The 11,068-nt window shown below is 53.7% G+C and overlaps 1 protein-coding gene across 2 annotated transcripts in view; it reads left to right on the forward strand.

Annotated features, from left to right (window-relative positions):
* The window catches only part of LOC140426745 (programmed cell death protein 4-like), a 67,673-nt gene extending 65,041 nt beyond the window's left edge, over positions 1 to 2,632 (forward strand). For both annotated transcript variants that reach the window (XM_072511880.1, XM_072511879.1), the window contains one exon: positions 2,117 to 2,632. In XM_072511880.1, the coding sequence (XP_072367981.1) occupies positions 2,117 to 2,177 (61 nt within the window). In that variant the 3' untranslated portion in view covers positions 2,178 to 2,632. The remainder of the gene's footprint in view (positions 1 to 2,116) is intronic.
* Positions 2,633 to 11,068: the final 8,436 nt, after the last annotated feature.

The raw sequence follows: 11,068 nt of genomic DNA on the forward strand, positions 1-11,068 counted from the left end.
GGCTCTGGTCACTGCTTGCGCTGAGTCTGCACATTTTCTCTGTGCTTGTGTGGGTTTCCTCCGGGTGCTCGGTTTCCTTCCACAAGTCCTGAAAGATGTGCTGTTAGGTAATTTGGACATTCTGAATTCTCCCTCTGTGACCTGAACAGGTGCCGGAATGTGTCGACTTGGGGCTTTTCACAGTAACTTCATTGCAGTGTTAATGTAAGCCTACTTGTGACAATAAAGATTATTATTATATGTACCCCCATTTTTTTACCCAAAGCATTTTTTATTTATTTGTTTAAAAATAAATTTAGAATACCCAATTCATGTTTTCCAAGTATGGGAAAATTTAGCATGGTCAATCCACCTACCCTGCACATCTTTGGGTTGTGAGGGTGAAACCCACGCAAACACGAGGATAATGTGCAAACTCTACACGGACAGTGACCCAGAGACGGGATTGAATCTGGGACCTTTGCGCCGTGAGGCAGCAGTGCTAACCACTGTGCCACTGTGCTGACCTCAAAAGCATTTTTTATTCCAGGCAACAAATTAATATCGTCGTCTGTCTGGGTACATGTCCCAGAGTCTGCAGTGCTCTGCTTCAGAGAGACAGAGGATTGGGAGGCTTGGCCCTCCCAAATCTCCTGTCTTATTACTGGCTGCTAACATACAGAAAATCCTATCATGGCTCAGTGACCCGAAGTCGAACTGGAGTAAATTGGAGGCATGGTCTTGTGCCACAGCCTCCTACACTCCATAATTACCGCACTGCTGCCCTTCTGCCTGGCCGGTCTTTCCTCGAACCCTGAGGTGATCACCTCCCTCAGGATTTGGAAGCAGTTTTGACAGCACTTGAAGCTTCTCTCACTGTCCTCACTTGCCCCGATATGTGACAACCACCTCTTCAGGCTTGGAGCCATCGTTCAGGTCCTGGAGAATGGGAGGACTGGTGCACTTTGGGGATTTATTTCTAGATGTTGGCTTTGCCAGCCTTGAAAAACTCACAAATGAATACAATCTGACTAGTCCCAAATTTCTTTAATTTTTTTCAAATTCGGGATTTCTCACGTAAGTTATTTTCGTCCTTCCCCATTCCCCTCCTTCTTCCCTGCTGGAAAAGGTATTGGCCTTGGCACAGCAGGGAAGAGGGTCAATTTCAAATCTGTACAGCCTCATTCTATCTTTGCAACCTGCTCCTTTGGATAGAGTATATTAAAAATGGATGGAGGAACTCGGCTCTGTGCTTACTGAGGAGGTTTGAAGACATGACCTCCAGAGGGTGAAGAGTTTGCTTCAGTTCAAAGTGCGACATAGAAAGCATTGGACGAAGGCAATGATGAGTGGATTCTTTCAAGACATGGTGAACAAGTGTGACCACTGTTCACTTGCACCAGCTAACCACACGCATGCGTTTTGGTCTTGTCCTAAGCTTGCTGGATACTGGGCCTCCTTTTTCGACACATTATCCAAAATTTTGCAGACAACCTTAGAACCGTACCCACTGGTTGCAACATTTGGGGTTTCGGATCCCTGTCTTTCTATTCGGGAGTGAGGACGGATGTTCTTGCCTTCTTCGCCTCCTTAATAGCCAGGAGGTGAATATTACTCATCTGGAGATCTCCCTCACCACCCAAGGCATCGGCTTGGATGGATGATTTGATATCGGTCTTGCGTCTGGAGAACGTCAAGTATACCATCAGAGGCTTGGTGGGGAGGTTCTACCAGAGATGGCGGCCATTGAGTTGTTTCTTTAAGGACCTCGACACATTACAGGGGTGGGCGGCAGGGGGGAGAGTTAGTGGGAGGTTGGTTAGTATTTGGTTGTTTATGAAAGTTATAGTCCAAAATATACACACTATATGTATATTACTAATATTTGGTAATTCAATAAAATATTTGTTTAAAAAAAGTCTTTAACCAAATCTGTGGTAAGAATGTGGAACTTGCTCGCATGTGGAGTAATTTAGAGATTGAGGGAGAAAATAGATAAGACCCAGAATCAAATTTGTTTAATTTCACACTCGTGTAACACCCTGGACGTTTCCACTATGCCAAAGACATATTATATAATGTGGCTTATTATTTTCATTTTCTTTTTTGTAAATTTGTTTTTCTTTTTCTCCCCTAGTGAAACCAGGGCCTCCGTGAGTGAGGATGAGAGGAACTGCCTTGTGCAGGCTGCCCAGTAAAGGCCCAGCGCACAAAAGTTGGAAAAGATGCACCTTAGTGGAGTGGATCATTCACCGTGTCTGAGGTGCAGCAAGGGTCACGTTTTGGATTCCACAGAATAAACAGAGGATGAGTCAGGCAGGAAGGTTCCGTTAATTGGGACGCCTTCTGGTTGTGGTTTTAATAACAGCAAACTTGCTAAAAATGTGCTTTTGAACTCGGCTGCGTCCTGCTCCATTTTGATCTGAGAACGGGTCTTGTCAGTGCTCGAGAGTTCGATTTAGCCAGTGGAATGAGAAACTTCAAAATGTTTCCTGCTAGAAATGAGTGTCCTTGAAAGAACAATTTTCTTTGAGGATTTATTTTACTCTGGGTGTGGCGCATGCTGCAGGATAGAAAAGCCAATTGAATAATTGCAGTTGGGCGTTGTTTATATTTTATGCCTACTTGACAATAAAATTTTTGCATTTTGTAATGAGAGACTGCATCTTCTATAATCCAAAGAACCCTGAGACCACAGGTGGATTAACACACAGGCTGATTGAGAGACGGATTAGCACACAGGCAGACAGGGCCTGTGCGCCAAGGTCCGAGGTGGATTAATACACAGGCAGACAGGGCCTGTGCCAGGGTCAGAAATGGATTAACACACAGGCTGATGGACCTGTGAGCCAAGGTGAGAGGTGGATTCACACACAGGCTGACAGCACCTGTGCCCAGGGTCAGAGGTGGATTAACACACAAGCCTGTGCCCAGGGTCAGAGGTGGATTAACACACAGGCTGACAAGTGTGCCCAGGGTCAGAGGTGGATTAACACACATGCTAACAAGGCATGTGCACCAGGGTCTGAGGTGGATTAACACACAGGCTAACAGCACCTGTACCAGGTAAAATTTGGATTAACACACAGGATAATGGGGCCCAGGGCGGCATGTGGCGTAGTGGTTATCACTGGGACTGCGGCGCTGAGGACCGGGGTTCGAATCCCGGCTCTGGGTCACTGTCCGTGTGGAGTTTGCACATTCTCCCCATGTCTGAGTGGGTTTCACCCCCAAAATCCAAAGATGTGCTGGTTCGGTAGATTGGTCACGCTATATTGCCCCTTAATTGGAAAAACAAATAATTGGGTACTCTAAATTTATTTAAAAAAGGGAAAAAAAAGGATAATGGGGCCTGTGCCCAGGTAAAAAGTGGATTAGCACACAGGCTAACTGCGTCTGTACTCAGTTAAGAGGTGGATTAACACACAGGCTAACAGGGCCTGTACACAGGTAAACATTGGAGTAACAGATGGGGCCCAAAGGTGGATTAACACATGGGGTGACAGGGTTTGTGCCAGGGTCTAAGGTGGATTAAGACACAGGCTAACAGGGCCTGTGTACCAGGGTTTGAGGTGGATTAACACAGGCTAACATTGATTGATTCATTCATTTATTGTCACATGTACTGAAGTACTGTGAAAAGTATTTTTCTGCGGCCAAGGAAACATACACAGTAGACAAGGCGTGTATGCCAGGATCTGAGGTGGAATAACACACGGGCTAACGGGACCAGAGTGTGGTATAGGTATTACGGTACCTGAGAGGCTGAAGTACCATTGGTAGAACCTATATGCTTGCCATTGGCTTGAGTGCATAATAGCTCCGCCCTGATAGGCGGGGTATAAGAACGCGTGCCTTCCCAGCAGCCCTCATTCTGTACCTGAGCTGCTGGAGGAAATATCTAGCTTATTAAAGCCTTCCGTTGTACTACAACCTCATTTTAGAGGTCATTGATCGTGCATCAATTTAATAAGCTAGATTTTAAGAAGAAAGGATGGAGCTTCGAATCAAGCCGGAGTGTCTGCAACTTAGAGCGCACGCGGCGAACTCAGCGGCGATCTTTAAGCACTGGCTGGCGTGTTTTAAAGGGTACCTCGAGAAGGTAGAAAATGCACCCACGGGAGAGCAGAAAATGTACGTCCTGCATTCAAGGGTGAGCCCGGAGATCTACACCCTCATCGAGGAAGCGGAAGACTTCGATGCAGCAATCGAGCTACTAAAAGGACACTATATTCGCCCGGTAATTCAGGTCTACGCCCGGCACCTGCTTGCAACAAGACGGCAAACCCCTGGGGAATCGTTGGAGGAATTCTACCGCGCACTCCTGGTGCTGGGCAGAAGCTGCGGCTGCCCGCAAGTTTCGGCGAGCGAGCACATGGAACTCTTAGTCCGGGACGCTTTCGTGGCAGGTATGCTTTCATCTCAAATCCGCCAGCGCCTGTTAGAGAAAGACACCCTGGGTCTTATGGAGGCACGGGCCCTTGCAAACTCCCTGGACGTGGCCTCCAGGAACGCCCGCGCCTACGTTCCCGACCGCGCGGCAGCCCCCTGGGCAGCGTGGAACCCCGCAGCGGCCGACCCAGAGACTTTCCCCGTTCCCCCACAGGCCTGGGTGCAAGGTGGCCTGCCAACCCCGAGGGGCCCGGCTGCTACTTTTGCAGGCAGGCCAAGCACCCCCGCCAGCGCTGCCCGGCCCGCTCATCCACCTGCAGGGGATGCGGCAAAAAGGGCCATTTCGTGGGGGTGTGTCAGGCCCGAGCGGTGGCCACGGTCTCCAGCGGGGACTCCGGACCGCAACCACAAACTTGTCCACGGGCCCTGTGTGGCCAGCGGTCGCCGTCACCCCCATATCCCAGGGCCACGTGCGGACCTGGGGCGCCGCCAACTTGTTCCACGGACGCCATGCATGAGGGACGGGTGCCGCCATTTTGTGCACCCCCGGCCATGTGCGACCAATGGGAGGCGCCATCTTGGATGGGCCCCCAGGACCCCAGCTCAGCCGACCACACACTGCCTGAACAGAATTCTCAACTACTGCGATTGGCCTCGGTGACTGGATCAATCTCGACCTCGAACACTCTCAACCGCTATGACGACTGTTTTCATCAACGGCCATGAGACGTCCTGCCGAATTGACTCTGGGAGCACGGAGAGCTTCATACACCCCGACACGGTAAGGCGCTGTTCCCTCCTCATCCACCCTATTAATCAAAAAATCTCACTGGCCTCCGGTTCCCACTCAGTGGAGATAAAGGGGTTTTGTGTAGCAAACCTCACAGACCAGGGAAGAGAGTTCAAAATTTTCCGTCTCTACGTCCTTCCCCACCTCTGCGCGGTTATACTCCTGGGTTTAGACTTCCAGTGTAACCTTCAAAGTCTGACCTTCCAATTCGGCGGTCCTATACCACCTCTTACAGTCTGCGGCCTCGCGACCCTTAAGGTCGACCCGCCTTCCCTGTTTGCGAACCTCACCCCGGATTGCAAACCTGTCGCCACCAGGAGCAGACGCTACAGTGCCCAGGACCGGATCTTTCTTAGATCAGAGGTCCAAAAGCTACTGAGGGAAGGGACCATTGAAGCCAGTAACAGACCCTGGAGAGCTCAAGTAGTGGTGGTTAAGACTGGGGAGAAGCATAGGATGATCATCGACTACAGTCAGACCATCAACAGGTTTACGCAGCTGGACGCGTACCCCCTCCACCGCATATTAGAACATAAGAACTTGGAGCAGGAGTAGGCCATCTGGCCCCTCGAGCCTGCTCCACCATTCAATGAGATCATGGCTGATCTTTTGTGGACTCAGCTCCACGTTCCACCCCGAACACCATATCCGACCTGATAAACAGGATCACGCATTATAAGGTCTTCTCCACGGTGGATCTCAAATCCGCCTACCACCAGCTCCCCATCCGCACTAGTGACCGCAAATACACTGCCTTTGAGGCAGACGTGCAGCTCTATCACTTCTTAAGATTCCCTTTGGTGTCACTAATGGGGTCTCGGTCTTCCAACGCGAGATGGACCGAATGGTTGACCGGTACGGTTTACGGGCAACATTCCCGTATCTCGATAATGTCACCATCTGCGGCCACGACCAGCAGGACCACGACACCAAACTCAGAAAATTCCTCCAGACCGCAAAGATCCTTAACCTAACATACAATAAGGATAAATGCGTTTTTAGCACCGACCGTCTAGCCATTCTCAGCTACGTAGTAAGAAATGGAGTTATAGGCTCCGACCCTGAGTGCATACGCCCCCTTATGGAATTCCCCCTCCCTCACTGCTCTAAGGCCCTGAAGCGCTGCCTAGGGTTTTTTAGCTACTACGCCCAGTGGGTCCCCAACTACGCAGACAAGGCCCGTCCCCTTATCCAAACCACTGTTTTTCCCTTGTTGATAGAGGCCCGCCAGGCCTTCAGCTGCATCAAAGAAGACTTTGCAAAGGCTACGATGCACGCCATCGACGAGTCCCTCCCCATCCAGGTAGAGAGCGACGCGTCTGATGTAGCTCTGGCGGCAACCCTCAAACAAGCGGATTAACACACAGGACAGCAGGGCCTGTGCCCCCGGTCAGATGTGGATTAACGCAAAGGGTGATAGGGCCTGTGCCCCCGGTCAGATGTGGATTAACACACAGACCAGCAGGGCCTGTGCCCCCGGTCAGATGTGGAATAACACACAGGGTGATAGGGCCTGTGCCCCCGGGCAGATGTGGATTAACACACAGACCAGCAGGGCCTGTGCCCCCGGTCAGATGTGGAATAACACACAGGGTGATAGGGCCTGTGCCCCCGGGCAGATGTGGATTAATGCACAGGGTGATAGGGCCTGTGTCCCCGGTCAGATGTGGATTAACACACAGGGTGATAGGGCCTGTGCCCCTGGTCAGATGTGGATTAACGCATAGGGTGATAGGACCTGTGCTCCCGATCAGATGTGGATTAACACACAGAGCAGCAAGGCCTGTACCCCCGGTCAGATGTGGATTAACACACAGACGAGCAGGGCCTGTGCCGCTGGTCAGATGTGGATTAACGCACAGGCCAGCAGGGCCCGTGCCCCCGGTCAGATGTGGATTTACACACAGGCCAGCAGGGCGTGTGCCCCCGGTCAGATGTGGATTAACACACAGGGTGATAGGGCCTGTGTCCCCGGTCAGATGTGGATTAACACACAGGGTGATAGGGGATGTGCCCCCGGGCAGATGTGGATTAACACACAGACCAGCAGGGCCTGTGCCCCCGGTCAGATGTGGATTTACACACAGGCCAGCAGGGCGTGTGCCCCCGGTCAGATGTGGATTTACACACAGGCCAGCAGGGCCTGAGCCCCCGGTCAGGTGTGGATTAACACACAGGGTGATAGGGCCTGTGCCCCCGGGCAGATGTGGATGAACACACAGGCCACAGGGCCTGTGCCCCTGGTCAGATGCGGATTAACACACAGGGTGATAGGGCCTGTGCCCCCGGTCAGATGTGGATTAACACACAGGCCACAGGGCCTGTGCCCCTGGTCAGATGTGGATTAACACACAGATGATAGGGCCTGTTCCCCCGGTCAGATGTGGATTAACACACAGGGTGACAGGGCCTGTGCCCCCGGTCAGATGTGGATTAACACACAGGATGATAGGGCCTGTGCCCCTGGTCAGATGTGGATTAACGCACAGGGTGATAGGGCCTGTGTCCCTGGTCAGATGTGGATTAACCCACAGACCAGCAGGGCTTGTGCCCCTGGTCTGATGTGGATTAACACACAGGGTGATAGGGCCTGTGCCCCCGGTCAGATGTGGATTAACGCACAGGGTGATAGGGCCTGTGCCCCCGGGCAGATGTGGATGAACACACAGGCCACAGGGCCTGTGCCCCTGGTCAGATGCGGATTAACACACAGGGTGATAGGGCCTGTGCCCCCGGTCAGATGTGGATTAACACACAGGGTGACAGGGCCTGTGCCCACGGTCAGATGTGGATTAACACACAGGATGATAGGGCCTGTGCCCCTGGTCAGATGTGGATTAACGCACAGGGTGATAGGGCCTGTGTCCCTGGTCAGATGTGGATTAACCCACAGACCAGCAGGGCTTGTGCCCCTGGTCTGATGTGGATTAACACACAGGGTGATAGGGCCTGTGCCCCCGGTCAGATGTGGATTAACGCACAGGGTGACAGGGCCTGTGCCCCCGGTCAGATGTGGATTAACACACAGACCAGCAGGGCCTGTGCCCCCGGTCAGATGTGGATTAACACACAGGGTGATAGGGCCTGTGCCCCCGGTCAGATGTGGATTAACGAACAGGGTGACAGGGCCTGTGCCCCCGGTCAGGTGTGGATTAACACACAGGGTGATAGGGCCTGTGTCCCCGGTCAGAAGTGGATTAACACACAGGATGATAGGGCCTGTGCCCCTGGTCAGATGTGGATTAAGGCACAGGGTGATAGGGCCTGTGCCCCCAGTCAGATGTGGATTAACGCAGAGGTTCATAGGGCCTGTGCCCCCGGTCAGATGTGGATTAACGCACAGGGTGATAGGGCCTGTGCCCCCGGACAGATGTGGATTAACACACAGACCAGCAGGGCCTGTGCCCCGGTCAGATGTGGATTAACGCACAGGGTGATAGGGCCAGTGCCCCCGGTCAGATGTGGATTAACACACAGACCAGCAGGGCTTGTGCCCCGGTCAGATGTGGATTAACACACAGACCAGCAGGGCTTGTGCCCCGGTCAGATGTGGATTAACACACAGACCAGCAGGGCTTGTGCCCCGGTCAGATGTGGATTAACACACAGACCAGCAGGGCCTGTGCCCCTGGTCTGATGTGGATTAACACACAGGCCAGCAGGGCCTGTGCCCCTGGTCTGATGTGGATTAACACACAGGCCAGCAGGGCGTGTGCCCCCGGTCAGATGTGGATTTACACACAGGCCAGCAGGGCGTGTGTCCCGGTCAGATGTGGATTAACGCACAGACCAGCAGGGCCTGTGCCCCCGGTCAGATGTGGATTAACACACAGGCCAGCAGGGCCTGTGCCCCCGGTCAGATGTGGATTTACACACAGGCCAGCAGGGCGTGTGCCCCCGGTCAGATGTGGATTTACACACAGGCCAGCAAGGCGTGTGCCCCCGGTCAGATGTGGATTAACGCACAGGGTGATAGGGCCTGTGTCCCCGGTCAGATGTGGATTAACACACAGGGTGATAGGGCCTGTGCCCCCGGTCAGATGTGGATTAACGCACAGGGTGATAGGGCCTGTGCCCCCGGTCAGATGTGGATTAACACACAGACCAGCAGGGCCTGTGCCCCCGGTCAGATGTGGAATAACACACAGGGTGATAGGGCCTGTGCCCCCGGGCAGATGTGGATTAACACACAGAGAGATAGGGCCTGTGCCCCCGGTCAGATGTGGATTAACACACAGGCCAGCAGGGCCTGTGCCCCCGGTCAGATGTGGATTTACACACAGGCCAGCAGGGCGTGTGCCCACGGTCAGATGTGGATTAACACACAGGGTGATAGGGCCTGTGCCCCCGGGCAGATGTGGATTAACGCACAGGGTGATAGGGCCTGTGCCCCCGGTCAGATGTGGATTAACGCACAGGGTGATAGGGCCTGTGCCCCCGGTCAGATGTGGATTAACACACAGGGTGATAGGGCCTGTGCCCCCGGTCAGATGTGGATTAACGCACAGGGTGATAGGGCCTGTGCCCCCGTGCAGATGTGGATTAACGCACAGGTTGATAGGGCCTGTGCCCCCGGTCAGATGTGGATTAACACACAGACCAGCAGGGCCTGTGCCCCCGGTCAGATGTGGATTAACACACAGAGTGATAGGGCCTGTGCCCCCGGTCAGATGTGGATTAACACACAGGCCAGCAGGGCCTGTGCCCCCGGTCAGATGTGGATTTACACACAGGCCAGCAGGGCGTGTGCCCCCGGTCAGATGTGGATTAACGCACAGGGTGATAGGGCCTGTGCCCCTGGTCAGATGTGGATTAACGCACAGGGTGATAGGACCTGTGCTCCCGGTCAGATGTGGATTAACACACAGACCAGCAGGGCCTGTGCCGCTGGTCAGATGTGGATTAACACACAGAGTGATAGGGCCTGTGCCCCCGGTCAGAAGTGGATTAACGCACAGGGTGATAGGGCCTGTGCCCCCGGTCAGTTGTGGATTAACACACAGAGTGATAGGGCCTGTGCCCTCGGTCAGATGTGGATTAACACACAGGCCAGCAGGGCCTGTGCCCCTGGTCAGATGTGGATTTACACACAGGCCACAGGGCCTGTGTCCCCGGTCAGATGTGGATTAACACACAGGGTGGTCGGGCCTGTGCCCCCGGTCAGATGTGGATTTACACACAGGCCACAGGGCCTGTGCCCCCGGTCAGATGTGGATTAACACACAGACCAGCAGGGCCTGTGCCCCCGGTCAGGTGTGGATTAACACACAGACCAGCAGGGCCTGTGCCCCCGGTCAGGTGTGGATTAACACACAGGGTGATAGGGCCTGTGCCCCCGGTCAGGTGTGGATTAACACACAGGCCACAGGGCCTGTGCCCCCGGTCAGATGTGGATTAACGCACAGGCAACAGGGCTTGTTCCCCCGGTCAGATGTGGTTTAACACACAGACCAGAAGGGCCTGTGCCCCTGGTCAGATGTGGATTAACGCACAGGGTGATAGGGCCTGTGCCCCCGGTCAGATGTGGATTAACACACAGGGTGACAGGGCCTGTGCCCCCGGTCAGATGTGGATTAACACACAGGGTGATAGGGCCTGTGTCCCCGGTCAGAAGTGGATGAACACACAGGATGATAGGGCCTGTGCCCCTGGTCAGATGTGGATTAACGCACAGGGTGACAGGGCCTGTGCCCCCGGTAAGATGTGGAGTAACGCACAGGTTGATAGGGCCTGTGCCCCCGGTCAGATGTGGATTAACGCACGGGGTGATAGGGCCTGTGCCCCCGGTCAGATGTGGATTAACGCACAGACCAGCAGGGCCTGTGCCCCCGGTCAGATGTGGATTTACACACAGGCCAGCAGGGCGTGTGCCCCCGGTCAGATGTGGATTAACACACAGGGTGATAG

This window comes from Scyliorhinus torazame, chromosome 7 (assembly GCF_047496885.1).
Source record: "Scyliorhinus torazame isolate Kashiwa2021f chromosome 7, sScyTor2.1, whole genome shotgun sequence".
Taxonomy (NCBI): Eukaryota; Metazoa; Chordata; class Chondrichthyes; order Carcharhiniformes; family Scyliorhinidae; genus Scyliorhinus; species Scyliorhinus torazame.